Genomic DNA, 20,263 nt, shown 5'->3' with positions numbered 1-20,263 from the left:
CTACTGCGTTCTCATCAGGTAGACTGCAGGTTGCAAACAAATCAGCACGGTGCTCAGTGCTGAGTTTAAAACATTCCCTTCACAAGAAACATGATATAAAAACCTTCCTTGAAGGCACGTCAACCCACAGAGAGAGATACATCAGGGTATGAACCCTACCGACACCCAGAGAGAGAGAGACCTCAGGGTAAGAAACACAAAACACCAACACCCAGAGAGAGAGAGAAACATCAGGGTGTGAACCCCAAAACACCAACACCCAGAGAGAGAGAGACATCAGGGTGTGAACCCCAAAACACCAACACCCAGAGAGAGAGACATCAGGGTGTGAACCCCCAAACACCAAAACATACATACACACACACACACACAGAAATTGAGGTACAAACCCAAAATATCAACACCACAGAGAGAGACATCAAGCCATGAACCCCAAAACACCCACTGTCACACATAGTGAAACACCAGGCTATGAATCCCAAAATGTGAATTCTAAACTGAGAGCAAGAGCTCCACCGAGCTTGACATTGCCCCTCTCGCACCCCATCACTCACTGACCCAGGGTTAATGCCCCAGTACCCAGCCTGGCATTGCCCCTCTCACACCCCATCACTCACCTGCAGACACCTCTCCACACAGAAGGACCAGCTCTATCAGTCCAATCATTGCTGCTTCCCTCATGTTGGGAGAAACCTTTGGAGGAAACTCTTTTCCAAAGAAAGGGGATCTTCTCAACTTGTTCCTTCTGTCTTTTTCTGTTCACACGAAGCCGCAATCTGATTAGACACAAAACAGGTTGGCAAACTTCCTCAATATTCAGAATTCTCCAATCAGGTAAATACAACTGGTTATATTATGTTTGCTCAGTGGTTAGCACTGCTGCCTCACAGCGCCAGGGACCCAGGGTCAATTTCAGCCTTGGGTGACTGTCTGTGTGGAGTTTGTACATTCTCCCTGTGTGGGTATCCTCCTGGTACTCCTGCTTCCTCCTGCACGCCAAAGATGTGCAGGTTAGATGGACAGGCCAAGCTAAATTGCCCCTTACTGTCTAAAGATGTGTGTGATAGGGGATTAGCCATGGTAAATATGTAGGGTAACAGGGATGGGGCCTGGGTAAAGATGCTCTGTCTGAGATTTGGTGCTGACTTGAATGGGCTCATTCTATGATTCTAACATCATCAGTTGCCGGGTAGAATAAGCCAAAAGGAGTTTAATACAGTGACAAAGGGAAGGACATGAAGAAGAGCAGCAGATCTGAGCTAACCATTCAATTAGATCACTGCTGATCTCAACCCCAGCTTCTGACTATAATATTATTACCCAATAAAATTATTCCCCAATAAAAATCTATCACTCTTACATTTGAAAGCTCCAATTGTTCACATTTTTTTGTGCAGAGACTGGATGTGGATTTCACACTGCTGAATCATTTTAACATTATAAACATATGGATCAGATCACCCCTCAACATTCTAAACCCGAGGGAATAAGTTTTTACATGCTATCAAACTTTACACTTTATTGTGAAGAGCCGATCCTCTAAAGCACATCTCTGCAGACTGAATTGATCTGTTTGCCCTTTGTCAGTGCTCAGGAGTTGGGGTTAATATTGTTGCAAGAACAGAGGATTGGTTAATGGACAAGAAACATTGATTTGTCATAAATGGGCTATTTTCAAGTTCGCCAACACTAGGATCAGTGCTGGGACAATCAGCCATTTACAATCTTTATTCGTGACTCAGACCAAGAGGCCAAGTGTAATGTATCTAAATTTACAGCAGCGACAAAGCTCGGTGGAAATGAGGAGAGATTGACTCAGTTAGGATTGTGTTCGCTGGAGTTTAGAAGAATGAGGAGGATCTCATCAAAACCTATAAAATTCTAACAGGAAGAGACAGGCTAGATGCGGAAGGATGTTCCCGATGGCAGGGGAGTCCAGAACCAGGGGTCCTATTTGAAGTATATGTGGAAAACCATTGAGGACTGATTATGAACATCCTGGGGATTACCAGTGACCAGAAATTGAACTGAACCAGCCATATAAACACTGTAGCTACAACAGTGGGTTAGAGGCTGGGAATTTTGTGGATAGTTTAAATTTTAAGTTTATGTTTTACTATCACACATAGGGTTATATTAATACTGTAATGACGTTACTGTGAAAGTCCTCCAGTTGCCACACTCCAGTGTCTGTTCGAGTACACTGAGGGAGAAATATAGCATGGCCAGTGCATCCAACCAGCACGTCCGGAGCTCCCGGAAGAATCTCATGCAGATACGAGGAGAACATGCAGACTCCGTGCAAACAGTGACCAAAACAAGGAATCGAAGCAGGGTCCCTGGCGTTGTGCCACCAACCCCAGTAACTCACCTCTTATGCAAGATGCTCTTTCGGAGGGTTGATGCAAGTGGTGCAGACGATGGGCCGAATGGCCTCCTTCTGCACTGTCGGATTGAGTTGTGTTGAGACAACCAATAAAGAGAGACGGGGGGAAGGCGCGGGCGCGGTTGCTGATGTTCTGTGAAGTCCGTGTTGAAGTTGGAAAATTCTGCGTGAACTGAGGCAGTTTGATGCTGTTGTCCGGATTGTAACCGCGGGGAGACAGACCTGGGGCAATGCCATTGAGATGATGGAAAATGAGCTGCGGGATTGACTGTTGTCGGAAAGAGAGAAAGTTAAAATAAGTTTTAAATCAAAACAGTGACTGAAGCGGATCCTCGGCTTCCGGGTGGGAAAAATTAAACAGGAAAATTCCAGTGAAATAGAAATTAGAGTGAGTGAAAGGAAATTCAGATTGTGTCCCCAGAATTGAGAAAATAAAACAAGTTTTACTTTTTAGGTTGAAAAAATGTGTAGAAGTTTTGGAATTGAAACACACTCTGTTGGAAACTCCGCCCTCTGTTGTTTCAATGTAACAATCTTCAATGTTTCCTTTTCTGTTATTTGTGAAACGCGATTTTCCCTTAATTTCAACAACAGACATTAGTGAAAAAAGATGTGATGGAATTTATTTTATCCCCTTTTAAAAGACACGTTTTTAATGTTGAAAAGATCCAGAGTGAAACTTGAAGTGATGTGAGAAAGAATTGTGTGTACAGATGTGAGTGTGTAAACGTCCTGTTAGTGAATGAGGAAAGGCTGTGTGAATGCTCTGTGTTGCTGTTCCTTCAGACCGGCTCCAACTCTGATGTTTTCCTGAAAATAGTTAGGTCTAAAGGGGGAGAACAGTTAAAAGTTTTGAAACTGGGAGGTTGTTACTGGCTACAATGAAACTCTGTTGAAGCTGGTGAAACATGTGGATTTCTGATCCAGATACAAATTCACATCTGTCAGAGTAGAGTCGTTTCTTAAATTTCGACGGTGAAATTTTGAATTGAGGAGCGGAATTTAAGGTGATTGTTGATGGATTATTCTTGTGTTTAAAATCTCCATTAAAAAATCACCCTGGAGAACATTTGGGACTTTATCTTCGAATCCATTTTGCTCCAAGGTTTTTATTCGGAAGTATCCAGTTTGAAATGGTGAATCCACAAGACTTGAAGAAATATCTTTGTTCTGCTGAAACCGCCATTACTCTGAGAACATTGTAACCCAGTCACTTTTTGAAATCGCGGTGACAGTGAATTCCTTCACCAAACGTGTTTTAATTTAGAATTAACCCATTCAGCTCCGAGCAGGATGAGCCTTTTGTGTTGGTTTTAGAAACACACACACACGCGCAGGTGACAATTGCGTTCAGTACTGAAAAGTGTAACAATTTTTCCAGCAGCGACAAGAATTTGGAAACATTTGCAGACACCGATTTGGTACAAAGGCTCTGATATTTCAAAGATGTTTATTATTTCCCGAGAGTGCTTGGGAATGGGAGATCTTGACGTCAACACACTAACCAATTACGTTTAAGTTTGTTTATTAGTGTCACAAATAGGCTTACATTTACACTGCAATGAAGTTACTATGAAAACCCCCTGGTCGCCACACTCTGGCGCCTGTTAGGGTACACTGAGGGAGAATTTAGCATGACCAATACACTTTACCAGCTTGTCTTTCAGACTGTGGGAAGAAAACCGGATAGCCGGAGGAAACCCATGCACTCACAGGGAGAACATACAGACTCTGCACAATGATCCAAGCCGGAAAAAGAAGCCGGGTCCCTGGTGCTGTGAGGCAGCAGTGCCATTCACTGTGCCACCTTGCCGTCCCATAGCACTAATTTCGAGAAACATAAAAGGGCAGACAAAATTGGAATTCATCAATTCAATAATATGAATTAATACTTTAAAACATTAAAGGAGAATTAAAATACATCTTAGCTCCTTTCACTGAATATTAAGAAATAAACAATACAGTGGGCTGTCTGGGCAAGGCTACAGTTATGCAGAAGAATTGGGAACATGAACATTGCACGGCCTCCACCTTGATCCTGCTGGGTAATTTCAGAAGACATTTAATGGTCAACCACATTGCTGTGGGTCTGTAGGCCAGACCAGATAGAGACCCCAGATTTCCTTCCCTAAAGAACATGAAACAAGATAGGTTTTTACAGCAATCAACAATGGCTTCATAGTCATCATTCGACTTTTAATTCCAGATTTTATTCTTTAATTGAGTTCAAATTCCACCCTCTGCCTTGGTGGGATTCAAATCCAGGTTCCCAGAGCTTTCTCCTGTGTCTCTGGATTCCTAGTCCACTGACAATACCTCTACACCGCCGACAGCCCAAACTCCACCTGGACGTAATGGACATGTGTCATGCACCTGGATGTGTGGTGGGTTATTAAAATCAGGAATTACTGATTGGGGAGGTGGAACTGGACAGGACCACGAAAGTTACTTGTTGTCACCTTCCTGCATCTTCCAGGTCTTAATCTGGAATGAGAGGCTGGAATGGGAAAAGAACATTGTGATCCAGCTGAAGAGATGTGCAAAGTATTCGTTTAATCTTAACTAATAAACCCCCATGTGGTAACTTTTTTCTAAAGTCCATATAAGTATATCTATCACATTTTCCCATCACCATGTCTGTTACCATCTCAACGAATACTCGGAGCTTTGACAAGCACCATCTTCCCTTTTAAAATATGTGTTTACTGCTAATTTATTGCTATTAATTCCTCTTGATGTGCATTTTTGGTAAATTGTTCTTAAAAGTCTTAAAATGTTCCCCATTGCAGTGGTGTTACCCTACCCCATTGATAGTTTTGTACTGAAGACTTTACAGAGGCAGGAAGTGAAAAACTAAATCACATTTATTGTAGAAATTGCAGCAATGTTACAGACTGCAGTAACAGGTGACTGAGTTGGCAGTGAGTGAACCAGACAGATTCCGAGAGTCTGTAGAAACAGGGCAGATCATAATAGCCTTTCAAGTGCAGATCAGAATAGCTTAAGAAGTGCAGCTCCAGATAGAGTAATTCCTGACAAACCATCGTCACAGTTCCATTTACACAGCGTCACATATGTAGTGTCTAAATGAGTCAGTCGCTATCATCTTGATGAAATCACATCCTTCCTGATTCTCTCATCCACTCCTGCTGCTGATCTTGGGGACTGGTGTCCCTGGGGCACTGGAGAACACTGGGGATGAGAAAGAAATACATCACTATCGAGGGAGGCAAACCCAGCAGAGCTGGAACACCCCCCAACAAAACCCAGCAGATCCACTTGACCCCCACAAATACCAGCAGCAAGATCCGTCAGACCCCTCATGCCTAATACTGCAGAAACCTGGAAGAGTACAGAGAGAGTAGGGGTGAAATTGAAAGGGAAACCAGGAAAGTAAAGAAAGGCATAAAAATGCTGCCAAGAAAAAACAAAGAACCTCCAAGGATGCACATGTAGAGAAAAGGATAAGGAAAGAGTAAGGCCTTGTGGCGCCCAATAAGAAGTGCATGTGAGAGGGTGGGGAATGTGGTGAGGTTGTGAATAAATACATTGCCCCTGTCTTTGGGAAACATGGAGCAATGCTGACATTGCAATGAAGGAAGAAGTGTGTGAATTACTGCATAAGAGATTACATATTAATGGATTTTACAACTTTGAAAGATGGTGAATCACCGGGTTAAAAGAAACAAGGGAGGAAATTGCAGAGGCTCTGACCATCAGAATCATTCCTCCCGGGCTACATGAGTGTGGAAGAAGATTAAAGGACTGTCAATATCACACCATGGATTGAAAAGGGAAGAAGGGGCAATCTGAGTAATTATACACCAGTTAGTGTAACTTCGGTGGTGGGAACATTATTGAAATCAATTGTGAGGAACAGCATAAACCTTCATTTAGAAACGCACAGATTAATCAAGGAAAGTTATCTCAGGCTAAACTAACTGAAAATTTGGAAGAGGTGAGAAGGATGGGTTGATGAGGACAGTGAGGTGGATGTGGTCAACATAGATTTTAATGTTTTAGACAAGGTCCCACATGGCAGGCTGGTCAGAAATATAAAAACACATTGAGATCCAAGAGACAATGACAAATCAGAGCCCAAATTAGCTCAGTGGCAGGAAGCAAAGGGTTAAGGGGCTTATTGCGACTGGAATGATGTTACCAGTGGGGGATCCATGGGGCCCAGCTCTCACTCCCTCGCGTTTTGTGGTTCAGGTGAATGATTTAGATTTAAATGGAGAGAGAATGAGGAAGAAGTTTAGAGATTTAGAAAAATTGTCCGTATGGGTGACAATGAGGAGGAAAGCTTCAGGTTGCAGGAAGATGGAGATGGTCTGGGCAGTTGGGAAGAACAGTGGAAAATGGAATTCAATCCGGAGCAGTGAGAGGTGATGGATTTCAGGAGGATTAACAAAACAAAGGGAATCCCCAATAAATGGGAGGATAATGACGAATGTGGAGGAACAGAGGGACCCAGGAGTGCGTGTCCACAGATTGGGAAAGGTGTCAGGACAGGTTGATAATGTAGTTAAGAAGGTATATTACATGCCTTCCTTTATTAGCCAAGGCACAGAACAGAGTAGTTTTGCTGGAACTGCAAACAACACCAGATAGACGACAGCTGAAGCATTGCAGACAGTCTGGTCAGCACATTACACAAAAGATGTGATTGTGTTGGAGAGAATGCAGAGGAGATTGTTTAATGTGGACAGGACTGGAGAATGTTCACTGTGAGGAAAGAGAATAGAGGAGGCCGAGGGGAGATTTAATTGGAGTGGATATAATTATGAGGAGCCATGGTAAATAGAGATGACACATTTACCTTAGCAGAGGATCAAAAACCAGAGGACACAGGTTTAAAGTAATTGTTAGAATGATCAGTGGGAAATGAGGAAAGAGTTTTTCACCCAGAGGGTGGGAGGGACCCGGGACTCTCTGTCTGAAAGGATGGTAGAGGCAGAAACTCTCACCACATTGAATCAATTCTTGGATGTCGAGTTGAAGAGCTGTGATCTACAGAGCTGCAGACCGAGTACAGGAAGGTGAGATTAGGCTGGAGAGCTCTTCATTAACAGGCAGGGACATGATGGGCTGAATGAGCTTGCTGTCAAACATAAATTTTATTAAATTCAACTTTCCACCCACACAACACTAGCTAAACCCATCAGAGCTCCAAACACCAGCTAATCCCATCAGACCCCCAAACACCAGCTAATCCCATCAGACCCCCAAACACCAGCAAAACCCATCAGAGCCCCAAAAACCAGCAAAATCCATCAGACCCCCAAACACCAGCTGAACCCATCAGAGCCCCAACACCAGCAAAACACGTCAGACTCCCAAACACCAGCAAAACCTATCAGACCCCAAACACCAGCTAAACCCATCAGAGCCCCAAACACAGCTAAACCCATCAGATCCCCAAACACCGGCTAAACCCATCAGAGCCCCAAACACCAGCTAAACCCATCAGACCCCCAAACACCAGCTAAACCCATCAGAGCCCCAAACACCAGCTAAACCCATCAGACCTCCAAACACCAGCTAAACCCCTAAGATTCACTCCGCTTCCCAAACATCCAGAAAACGATCAAACCCATCACAAAACGTTAAATGTTAAATCCTGTGGGAGTGACACAGCTCAGTGACCAACTTCAGGGAAAACTCTTGGGAATTCCGACTTCCTAAGGAAATTGAGCAGCTTAGCGGAGGCTGTCCAGGGTGAGATGTTTCCGGGTGTCTCGACACCTCAACACCCACAATGTCTCCACCCTCAGACTGTACAGGAGCAGCCGTCTCCAGAAGGCCAGTCTCAAAGCTCAGTGTTGGATTGGATGAGCTGCTCTTTAGTGACGATACAGCGAGAGACAGACACTGAGCTCACAGCCCACCCACCAGATTGTACAGCTAAATCCAGCGGGAATATCCCAGGTAGAAGGATCAGCTCCCAATATTTATCAACAGAATTCATATCTCAGGAACCTGTGGAGGAGCTGGTTGTGGAATCCCCTTTATCAGAAGCTGTCAAAGGAAGGAGAGGCATTAAAAATACTGTTTGTCATCAGACAAAATCAGTGCATGAGATATGGAGAGATAAAGATGGAGAGAGAGAGTGAGAGAAAGGAGAGTGAGAGAAAGAGTGAGAGAGAAAAAGAGAGAAAGAGAAAGCAATTTATAATTATAAGTTAATTTATTGGTGTCACAAGTAGGCTTACATTAACATTGCAATTAAATTACTGTGAAAATCCCCGAGCTGCCTGTTCGGGTAGATACAGAGAAAGAGTCATACAGACAGACAGACTGAGAGCGAGAGAGAGAGGCCGAGAGGGAGAGGCAGAGAGCGAGAGGGAGAGGCAGAGAGAGAGAGAGTGGCAGAGAGAGAGAGAGAGGCAGAGAGAGAGAGAGGCAGAGAGAGAGAGGCAGAGAGAGAGAGAGGCAGAGAAAGAGAGAGAGGCAGAGCAAGAGAAAGAGGCAGAGAAAGAGAGAGAGGCAGAGAGAGAGAAAGGCAGAGAGAGAGGCAGAGAGAGAGAGAGAGGCAGAGAAAGAGAGAGAGGCAGAGAAAGAGAGAGAGGCAGAGAGAGAGGCAGAGAGAGAAAGAGGCAGAGAGAGAGAGAGAGAGAGAGAGGCAGAGTGAGAGAGAGAGGCAGTGCGAGAGAAAGACACACACACACTATATGACACAGAATCAATGGTGATTCACACAGTTACGCAGAGACGATATTTGATGATCAGCTTACTATTTGCAGGATTGTAGTCACTCTTCCCTCTCCCTGTAAAACATGGAATGCTCAGTGAGTGACGAGACTGAGAGAAAATCAGAGACAGAGGCTGGAACTCTCGCTCGTACTGAGCCCCGACAACACAATTCTGAAATCCTCACTCTCACCCTGACCAGGACCCTCACTCCCACAGTGAACCGGGACCCTCACTCCCCCTGTGACCCGGGACCCTCATTCCTCTTCTGACCTGGGACCCTCACTTCCCCCTCTTTCGCCAGGACCCTCACTCCGCCTCTGACCTAGGACCCTCACTCCCCCCTCTGACCCAGGACCCTCACTCCCCTCTGACCGGGGACCCTCACTCTCGCACTGACTGAAGACCCTCACTCCCACACTGACTGAAGACCCTCACTCCCGCACTGACCCGGGACCCTCACTGATACCCTAAACTCGTCATTCAATCTGAGACCCTTCCCACAATTCTCAGACTCTTCCCTTTTATCATGAGCCCCTTATCCTCCCTATCCCAACCCTGGGCTCTTCCATCCACTCTGTGACCCCCACACCAACCTGAGACCCACAGCCTGAGCCCCCCCACCCTGGAATACTCTCCCACAATCCCTCCCCCCAGTAAGGAGCTGCTCTTTTCCCTCCAATTCCTACCTTTCTTGTTGTAGATGACGACAGCCATAATGATGAGAGCGATGAGCATGAGGACCCCGACCACAATCCCGACAGTAACAGCAACCTGGGAGCGAGACTTTGGTTCTGTTAGAGAGAGAGAATCAGAGAGACTGAGTGAATCAGGGAGAGGGAAAAGTGAGAATCAGAGAGAGAGAGAGAATGTGAGAGGAAGAGAGGAGAGAGAACCTGAGAATGATGGAGAGAGAGTGAATTAGAGAGCGAGAGAGACAATCAGAAAACATAGAATACCTGACTCAGAACCTGGCCATTTGGCCCATCTAGTTGATGCTGGTGTTTATGCTCCATTTGATCCTCCTCCCATCTTCCCTCATCGAAACTGACCATCTTAACTACATATTTCCTCCTCATTCATTCCCCTTAAACTATACTGTTCACTTCAAGCACTCCCTGTGGCAGCGAGCTCCACATTCACATCACTCTTTGAGTGAATAAGTTTCTCTTGAATTCCCTATTGTGTTTCTTGGTGACCATCTTGTATTGATGACCCCGAGTTACATTCTTCCCACAAGAGGAAACACTCTTTCTGTGTCCAGTCTATGAAAACCTTTCCTAATTTTAAATCTTCGATTAGGTCAACCCTCAGCCCTCTGTTTTCCTGAGAGCAGAGACCCAGCCAGTCAATCCTTCACTGAGATCTCCACCCACTCATTCCTTGAATCATCTCTGTAAATCTTCTCTATGTCCTCTCCTGTGAGTAAAAACCCTTCTGTAAAATGGTGACTGGAACTGCACACAGTCTGTAAATGTGGTCTAATCATGATTTGATAACAGTTTAGCAATAACTTCCGTGCTTTACAATTCTATCCCTCTAGAAATAAAGACTGATTTTCCATTTATTTTGTTCATGGCTTTGCCTAACCTGTTGCGGATTGGTTTAACGTAAACCGAAATCCCTTTGTTCCTCAACCCCATCCAGCCCGGCACCTCCTAAGTAATAAGTGACCTCTCTATTCACCCCTAATAGAAAACTACCTCATGTTTATCTGTGCTGAACTCCATTCACCAATTATTTGCCCATTCTACAAGTTTATTAATGTTCTATTATTTTGTAGCATATCGAATAATTCGTCCCAATTTGGTGACCTTAGCAAATTGAGAAATTGTGTTTCGATTCCAATGTCCAAATAAGTGAGTGTAAAGTGTGAACAGTGGTGATTCCAGCGTTGATTACTGCGGAACACCATTTCCCACCTTCTGTCACTCCTGGTGAACCTTCCTTGCACTCTCTCCAAAGCTTCTACGTCCTTCTGATAGGGTGGTGACCAGAACAGCACAAAATACTCCAAATACGGCCTAATCAAGGTTTTATATGGCTGCAACATGATTTCCCAACTCTTGGACTCAATGCCCCAGCTGATAAAGGCAAGCATGCCAAATGATTTCTTAATCACCTTGGCCACTTGTGTTGCCACTTTTAGGTAACTGTGGACCTGCACACCCAGATCCCTCTGTATGTTAATGTACCGAAGAGTTCTGCTATTTACGTATAATTCACACCTACATTTGAACCTCCAAAATGCATCACCTCACATCAATCCAGATTAAACTCCATCTCCCATTTTTGTGCCCAAGTCTCCAATCTACCTATCGATATCCTGTTGTATCCTCTGACAATCCCCGGCACTATCACTGTCAATTGTCAAAAAAAAAATCATCTGGGTTGAATAATGTCCTTTAGGGAAAAAAATCTGCCGTCCTTACCTGGTCTGGCCTACTTGTCACTTCAGATCCACAGCAATGTGGTTGACTCTCAAATGCCCTCCGGACAAGGACAACTAGGGGTGGGCAATAAATGCTGGCCAGTCAGCAACATCCATGTCCCACAAATGAATGTTTTAAATTTAGCAAAGACTGGGCCTTTTTAAGTCCACGGTCAAATCTTATTTAGTGGCACTGGGAAAGTCTCCAAAAAAAATCATTGTCATTACAGACTCTTCCACTGGGGATACCACCGATCGGATATCTGCTAATGATAGTCAGCTCAAGGCCTCCTGGACAGTGTTCCAATTGGTAATTGTAGGCGGTCAGTAATAAAGCCCACTGCTGGATTGGGCTGATGTTATGGGCAACACTGCCTTGTCCTCTTTAAACAGTCCGAGGAGTGGCTTGTGGTCTGTGTCTTAATGACAAATTTCTACCCATAATGGCGCTGGTGGAACCTTTTCACTCCTAATATCACCGCCAACCCTTCTTTTTCGACATAGGCTTTTTTGCAATAGTCAAGGTCCTGGGAGCATAAGCAATTCCACTCTGTTTGGCCACCTATGTGCCAAAGCCGTCATGAAGCCATACAAGGATGTGTCACGGGTCAGTGGTCGTTCTTTCCTGGGATCATAATGCGCCAGTACATTAAAAGAGGAAAGTTGTTGCTTTACTTTATTGAAAGCCAAGGATTGACTGGAAGACGACTCTCAAGGCTGATCTTTTTTTAGTAGTTGGTGTAATGGAGCCAGGATGGAGGCACGAATGGGCTTAATTTCCCAAATAGGTTATTGTTATGAAGCCGAGGTTGATCCCCCCTCTGAGAACTAAGGCCTCACCACTCAAAGAGGAGCAACTCGCCATAATCTGTAAAAGTGAGTGTGAAGTGGTACAATCTGCTCTTCAGCAACTTTTACTGGTTCAATCAAAATAACTCCCTGACACTCTCAAAAATCAACAAGGAACAACTTATTTATCGAATTGACAGTGAACAAGTTAACTAAACTATTAACAACCTGAATAAAATGATTCAAATGGAATGCTGTTCAGGTGAATACAATTCCCACTTATTAACAAAGTTTTTGTGTCTTCCGGAATATTTGGGCTTTCTCTGTTGATTCTTCTGCCTGGAACTTCTTTCTTCTTTGTACCTTTGCTATTGAGATGGAGCTTTCTCTTGGGGGAACCTGGATTACACATTTGTTCCCTTCGTAGGCGTACACCTGCCTTGAAAAATTGACTGAGAACTTCCTCAAGGTTCTTTAAGTGTTTCTTTTTTTTTACCAGTTAAGAGGACTTCATCCAGATATATAGCAACCTGAGGGAGGCTTTGCAAAATGTTCTCCATCGTTCGCTGGAAGGTTGAACAGGGTGACTATACCCCAAATGGCAGACAAGTGGATCGCTCAGGGCCCTTCTGAGTATGAATTGCTGAATATCTCTGGGAATCGTCATCTAGTTGTAATTGTAAGTAAGCGTGATTCATGTCAAGTTTCACAAACAAGAGTCATCCTTCCAACCAGCTGCAAGAAACAGTTTCCCGTTTGTTTCGGATCCCCGCAAAGATGGAATGATCCACCTGGCTTCAAAATTGGTAAGACTGGTGCTGCCCATTCCACAAATTGGACTGGTTTGATGATCCCTTCACGTTCCAGTCTTTGGATTTCTGCTTCAACTTTTACTCGTAAGTCAAATGGCGCTGGGCGGGCCTTGCAAAATTGTGGAATCACTTCCTCGTCAACAGGTAAGGTCGCCTTGGCTCCTTTGATAGTCCCAAGACCTTCCTGGAAAGCTTTAGCGTACTTCGGCAGGACTTCACTAAGGCAGCCATTCTCTGGCTGAAGATGTTGAGCCAAGGTGGATCTCTTGCAACCAATTTCACACCATTAGGCTTCCCCATGCCCTCACTACAATCATTGGTAACTGAACCAGCTGCCTTTCATAGGAGACAGGGTCAGGGGTTCCACTCAAAATTCAGAAAGGTTCCCCGATACAGGTTCCCTATCTTGCTGAGGTCTTCAGTAACAATAAGCGCTAGAGTCCATAGTGAATTTTATGGAACGCTGATTCTCTGAACACTGATACTGCCGCATCGATATCAACTTCCATTAGTACCAGATGTCCACTTAACCATACGTTAATCTTGATTTGATCTGATTTGGACATCGATATGCAATTTAATTGCACTAAATCAGATGTAGGTGGATCTTCCCAGGGTGTGAACACTCCTGGATACCGGACTACAAGTTGCTTTACTAAATCTCAGTCCTGTAGGACTCCTTTGCTGTTGCTATCAGGTAGGACTTGTGACTGTTTGGTCGAAGTTTGGCTTTGCTTTGTGCAGACCTGGAGTTATGTGTATCTGGATACTTCCTGAGGGAGGCTATGTAATTGCCTGCTCTCAAATAGTGGTCCCTGAACTCAGTCGGACTGGCGCGGGTGTCCACTTCGGGATGGCTTGCAACTCATATGCTCCACATGCAGCATTTTCCAATGGTAAAACCTGCTGTAGCACCTGTTTGAAGTCCACTTGTGCTTCAGCTAATAGGCATTTTTGAACAGTCACATTATTAATACCGCACACCAGACAGTCTCTAAGCATCTTGTTAAGAGTTAAAATAAATTCACATGCTTTCGCCAGTTGTCTTAACCTAGTTACGAATCCCATAACAGATTGTTTAGTATAAACAATACTGTTTCAAAATTAGAGGTGGCTTGGGGTTGTAGCATTCTCCAACGACCTCAGGCAATTCTTGAAAGGTTTTAGTATCTGGGGCCTCAGGGAAAGTTTAACTCCGAATGACAGCAAACGCTCAAGCACCACAGCATTCACAGCACCCTTTGTTTTTCATCTGCCATAATGTCATTTGCCCGAAAAAATAATGCATGTGATCCACATCTTGGGCCCAGTTCTCGACAGCAGGGTTGAACGAGTCTCGTCTACCAAACAAAGGAATGATGCAGAAAAATGGCTGACCCCAACTTAGGCCAAATTTTACAAGTTCCATCATGTTCGTCTCTGAAATAACTCCCACAAGGCTGGTGTCCCTTCACCAAATTTAGATTCATTAACATAGCGTCATAGAGTCATAGAGCTTTACAGCATGGAAACAGGCCCTTCGGCCCAACTTGTCCATGCCGCCCATTTTTTTTTTTAAACCCCGAAGCTAATCCCAATTGCCCGCATTTGGCCCATATCCCTCTATACCCATCGTACCTATGTAACTATCTGAATGCTTTTTAAAAGACAAAATTGTACCCGCCTCTATACTACCTCTGGCAGCTTGTTCCAGACACTCACCACCCTCTGTGAGAAAAAATTGCCTCTCTGGACACTTTTGTATCTCTCCCCTCTCACCTTAAACCTATGCCCTCTAGTTTTAGACTCCCCTACCTCTGGGAAAAGGTATTGACTATCGAGCTGATCTGTGCCCCTCATTATTTTATAGACCTCTATAAGATCACCCCTCAGCCTCCGACGCTCCAGAGAAAAAAATCCCAGTCTATCCAAACTCTCCTTATAACTCAATCCATCAAGTTCCAGTAGCATCCTAGTAAATCTTTTCTGCACGCTTTCTAATTTAATAATATCCTTTCTATAATAGGGTGACCAGAATTGCAGACAGTATTCCAAGTGTGGCCTTACCAATGTCTTGTACAACTTCAACAAGACATTCCAACTCCTGTATTCAATGTTCTGACCGATGAAACCAAGCATGCCGAATGCCTCCTTCACCACTCTGTCCACCTGTGACTCCACTTTCAAGGAGCTATGAACATGTACCCCGAGATCTCTTTATTCTGTAACTCTCCCCAATGCCCTACCATTAACTGAGTAAGTCCTGCCCTGGTTCAATCTACCAAAATGCATCACCTTGCATTTGTCTAAATTAAACTCCATCTGCCATTCGTCAGCCCACTGGCCCAATTGATCAAGATCCCGTTGCAATTGGAGATAACTTTCTTCACTGTCCACTATGCCACCAATCTTCATGTCATCTGCAAACTCACTAACCATGCCTCCTCTATTCTCATCCAAATCATTAATATAAGTGACAAATAACAGTGGACACAGCACTGATCCCTGAGGCACACCGCTGGTCACAGGCCTCCAGTTTGAAAAACAATTCTCTACAACCACACTCTGGCTTCTGTCAAGAAGCCAATTTTGTATCCATTTAGATACCTCACCCCAGATCCCGTGAGATTTAACCTTAAGCAATAACCTACCATGCAGTACCTTGTCAAAGGCAAGAGTAAGCAACAAAGTAAGCAACTCTCAGACAGGTACTTCCTCATACTGGTGGCACAGTGGTTAGCACTGCTGCCTAACAGCACCAGGGACCTGGGTTCAATTACCGCTTGGGTCACTGTCTGTGTGGAGTTTGCACATTCTCCCCGTGTCTGTGTGGGTTTCCTCCCACAGTCCAAAGGTTGTGCTGGTTAGGTGCATTAGTAATGCTAAATTCTCCCTCAGGATACCCGAACAGGTGCCGGAATGTGGTGACCAGGAGATTTTCACAGTAACTTCATTGCAGTGTTAATGTAAGCCTCCTTGTACCACTAATAAATAAACTTCAAACTTTAAACCCAGAGTGCGAGTAACGCTGACACTCCACATTATGTACACATACAGGGCTCCCTGATTGGACAATCCATTACTGGCTTAATTTGGGAGCGAGTATTCTAAGAGGTCCACATCGTGGGCCTTGTTAAAGTCACTGCAGGTGGACCACCCTCTAATCCATCAACCTCCCCTTGAAAGAAACCTTCCATTAGACTGCTCATTCTGGACACATGTAAAACCCTCGCATTTTTTTTATTGTGATCGGGCCCTGAACCCTCTTCCTTCCCCGTTCACTGTGTGAGTGCAGAGGGGTCAATTTTGTGAAACTTTTCTCATGTGTGTATTTTCATCTTACCTCAGGTTTACTGTGCAAGTTATTCACAGAGAATAGGAACACTCCAAATTTATGGGTTGGGGAAAAGATGCCACCATTTATAAAGAGGGAGCTCAGAATTTTTTTAAAAACTTACTGTTAGTGGACGAGTCGTGAGGGGGGAAATCAGGGCAGTTTATACTGACAACCCCCCACCGCCTGTAACACAGGATTCACTGGGTCCTGCCATATTGTAATATCCCAGGATAAACTGGGCCCATTCGTACGATAATATCTCAGGAGACAATGGGGCCTGTGGCACAGTAAAATCCCAGTAATCCCAATTCCTGTCCCCGAATGGTAGCACCATGGTATATAATGTATTGAAGATTAAGATATCTTTCCCTCGCTCTGTGTCCTGGGCCTCAGGCTGTCAGAGAATCAGAGAAATATAGAATCCATTCAGTACAGAAAGAAAGATGCCATTCAGCCCATCGAGCCTGCACCAACAACAATCCCACCCAGGCTCTATCCACGTGACCCATGTGTTTACCCTGCTAATCCCCCTGACACTAACAGGCAATTTAGCATGGCCACTCTACCGAACCTGCACATCTTTGGACTGCGAGAGGAACCGGAGAACCGAGAGGAAACCCATGCAGGCACGGGGAGAATGTGCAAACTCCACACAGACAGCGACCCGGGGCTGGAATTGAACCCGGATCCCTGGCGCTGTGAGGCAGCAGCGCTAATCACTGGGCCTCACAGCCCTGTCCTCAGCTGACAGCTCAGCACTGACCCTCACTCCTGTGATCCTGGTCTGAGGCTGGGTCCTCTCTAACAGTGAGAAACAGTCTTACCGTAAATCACCACCAGTGTCTCCTTCATCCCGCTGTGTTCCACCCGACAGGAATACTCGGCCTGGTCCTCTGGATCAAACTCGATCCATTTTCAGATCTGGAGGTGCTGTCTTCATTGGGTAAGATCCCACTAAACAGAGTCTCAGCAATCATCACTCCATCTCTCCACAGATTCACCTCGATGGCTTGAGGGTAAAACCCGGTGACGACACAGGGCAGCCGGTTAGAATCACCCAGACGGGTAAAGGACACGACGGGGGCAACTGAGAGAGAAAGAAAGAGGAGTCAGTACAGGAACCTCGAGATAGAGAGTCCCGGCATCACCCCCTTCACCGACTCTCACTCCCCCCTCACTCACCGACACTCACTCCCCCCTCACTCACCGACTCTCACTCCCCCCTCACTCACCGACTCTCACTCCCCCCTCACTCACCGTCTCTCACTCCCCCCTCACTCACCGACTCTCACTCCCCCCTTACTCACCGACTCTCACTCCCTCCTCACTCACCGACTCTCACTCCCTCCTCACTCACCGACTCTCACTCCCCCCTCACTCACCGACTCTCACTCCCCCCTCACTCACCGACTCTCACTCCCCACCACTCACTGATTCTCACTCCCCTCACTCACCGACTCTCACTCCCCCCCTCACTCACCGACTCTCACTCCCCTCCTCACTCACCGACTCTCACTCCCCCCTCACTCACCATCTCTCACTCCCCCCTCACTCACCGTCTCTCACTCCCCCCTCACTCACCGACTCTCACTCCCCCCTCACTCACCGACTCTCACTCCCCCCTCACTCACCGACTCTCAGTCCCCCCTCACTCACCGACTCTCAGTGCCCCCTCACTCACCGACTCTCAGTCCCCCCTCACTCACCGACTCTCACTCCCCCCTCACTCACCGACTCTCACTCCCCCCTCACTCACTGGCTCTCACTCCTCCCTCACTCTCACTTCCCCCTCACTCACCGACTCTCACTCACCGACTCTCACTCCCCCCTCACTCACCGACTCTCACTCCCCCCTCACTCACCGACTCTCACTCCCGCCCTCACTCACCGACTCTCAGTAATTTTTGTCCGTCCTCCAGATATTTCCTCAGCCACTCGATACACTCCACCTCCAGGTAACGTTTCCATCGCTGGTTAATGCCCGTGCTGCCCTCCCACTTTTGTTTGATGATCTCTCCCCAAGGGACGGGGGTCACCCACACCAGAAGATCCTTATCAAAACTGATGAAATCTAGTCCGTCCCACCCATACTGGTTGAATCCAGTCGTATTCCCATCATCACTCAGGTCACAGCCAGTCATCAGCTGGTGTATGTGGATCCCTGTGGATTAGAAAGATAACCTGCCAATCAGGGCCAGTCCCAATAAAAGCTGCACTCACCATGAACCCACCCAAACAGATCCGTTCCCACTGGAGGTCCAGCCACCACACACACACACACAGCCAATCCGGCCCAATCCAACTAGAGGGAAAACCACCAAACACACACAATCAGATTCAATTGACCAACAGACCTGACAGAGCTCATGCACAACCTCAGCCCCCAGTCCCAGATCCTGATCCGCTCCCAGTTTCTCCCACTCTGACCCATACGCCCTGCATCCTGAGAAAGAGGCTGAGTGCTGGGAGTTTGAAGACTCACCTCCCGACTGGTTGGTTCGATACATGAGGGTCTGAATATTATCTTTGAGACATCGCTCCCCTTCCTGTGTGAGCTTCTTCTTCTGTTCCCAGGACTCGAGCCCCTCGCTCTCCACCATCCACTGCTCCCGGGGGATCAGCTCCCTCCGATCGCTGACGTACACAACAAACTGGACACCGTCCACATAACCGACAGCCACAAACTCCGGGAAACCCGGGATCGGAGTCATTCCCGTGAGGAAATACCGGAGAGAGTGAGAGCCTGAAATAGAGAGAGAGAGAATTCAGGATAGACACCCTAAAAACACCAACACCCTCACACACACACACACACACACACAGAGATCAGGGCATGAACCCCAAAACACTGATTCCAAACCGAGAGCAAGGCCTCCACACAGCCTGGCATTGCCCCTTTGAAACCCCATCACTCACTGACCCAGGGTTAATGTCCCAGTACCCAGCCTGGCATTGCCCCTCTCACACCCCATCACTCACTGACCCAGGGTTAATGCCCCAGTACCCAGCCTGGCATTGCCCCTCTCACACCCCATCACTCACCTGCAGACACCTCTCCACACAGAAGGACCAGCTCTATCAGTCCAATCATTGCTGCTTCCCTCATGTTGGGGGAAACATTTGGAGGAAACTCTTTTTCAAAGAAAGGCCATTTGCTCAACTCACTCCTTCTGCCTTTCCCTGTTTACACTGAGCCTCAATCTGATTGGACACAAAATAGGACTGAACCAATCAGAATAAAGAGATTCAGTGAGTCATCAGTCTCCGGCGGAATAGACACAAACAGGGTGAGAGAGTGCCTCAATGTTGAGAACTGTCCAATCAGGTAAATACAGCTGCTGACATCATCAGTTGCCGGGTAGAATCAGCTGAAAGGAGTTTGATCCAGTGACAGAGGGAAGGACATTAAGAACAGCAGCAGGTCTGAGCGAACCATTCAGTGAAATCACTGCAGATCTGGACCCCAGTTTCTGACTATAAACCATATCCTCAGATATCATTACCCAATAAAAATCTGTCACTCTGAGATTGAAAAGCTCCAATTGTTAACTTTTTATTGTGGAGAGACTGGATGTGGATTCCACACTGCTGAATTATTTTAGCATTCTAAACAGATCGATCAGATCACCCATCAACATTCTAAAAGCTGGGGAATAAAAACCCCTTTTATTTAACCTCCTTTTATTATTCTGGTGATCAGAACTGCACCCCCTCCAAGACCAGGAGTTGAGGGCAATGTATTTGCATTAATAGAGGATTGGCTCATGGACAGGAAACATTGATTTGGCATAAATGGGGCATTTACAAGTTGGCCGACTGTGACGAGTGGAGTGTCA

General features: G+C 45.9%; 1 protein-coding gene across 1 annotated transcript; it reads right to left on the bottom strand.

The window, feature by feature from the left end:
• Positions 1–4,764: 4,764 nt before the first annotated feature.
• On the bottom strand, positions 4,765–19,592 carry LOC144496945 (class I histocompatibility antigen, F10 alpha chain-like). The gene is made up of 8 exons (XM_078217573.1): positions 19,470–19,592; positions 18,910–19,170; positions 18,316–18,588; positions 17,252–17,514; positions 9,769–9,873; positions 9,124–9,156; positions 7,357–7,490; positions 4,765–5,578 (listed from the first exon to the last, which is right to left on the bottom strand). Exons 1-4 carry the CDS (start codon positions 19,531–19,533, stop codon positions 17,276–17,278), a joined length of 837 nt encoding a protein of 278 aa, XP_078073699.1. The 5' UTR covers positions 19,534–19,592; the 3' UTR covers positions 4,765–5,578; positions 7,357–7,490; positions 9,124–9,156; positions 9,769–9,873; positions 17,252–17,275.
• Between the last annotated feature and the right edge of the window lie 671 nt (positions 19,593–20,263).

The sequence above is a fragment of the Mustelus asterias genome, chromosome 8 (genome assembly GCF_964213995.1).
Source record: "Mustelus asterias chromosome 8, sMusAst1.hap1.1, whole genome shotgun sequence".
Taxonomy (NCBI): Eukaryota; Metazoa; Chordata; class Chondrichthyes; order Carcharhiniformes; family Triakidae; genus Mustelus; species Mustelus asterias.
Note: the sequence above shows the minus strand (reverse complement) of the source record. Positions and strands in the feature narration are given on the sequence as shown.

Coding starts and splice junctions, on each gene's coding strand:
- LOC144496945 (XM_078217573.1), bottom strand. CDS start 19,533: ATGAGGGAAGCAGCAATGATTGGACTGATAGAGCTGGTCCTTCTGTGT. Junction 19,171..19,469: donor GTGTGGAGAGGTGTCTGCAG/GTGAGTGATGGG, acceptor TCTCTATTTCAG/GCTCTCACTCTCTCCGGTAT. Junction 17,515..18,315: donor ACAAAAATTACTGAGAGTCG/GTGAGTGAGGGC, acceptor TTTCTCTCTCAG/TTGCCCCCGTCGTGTCCTTT.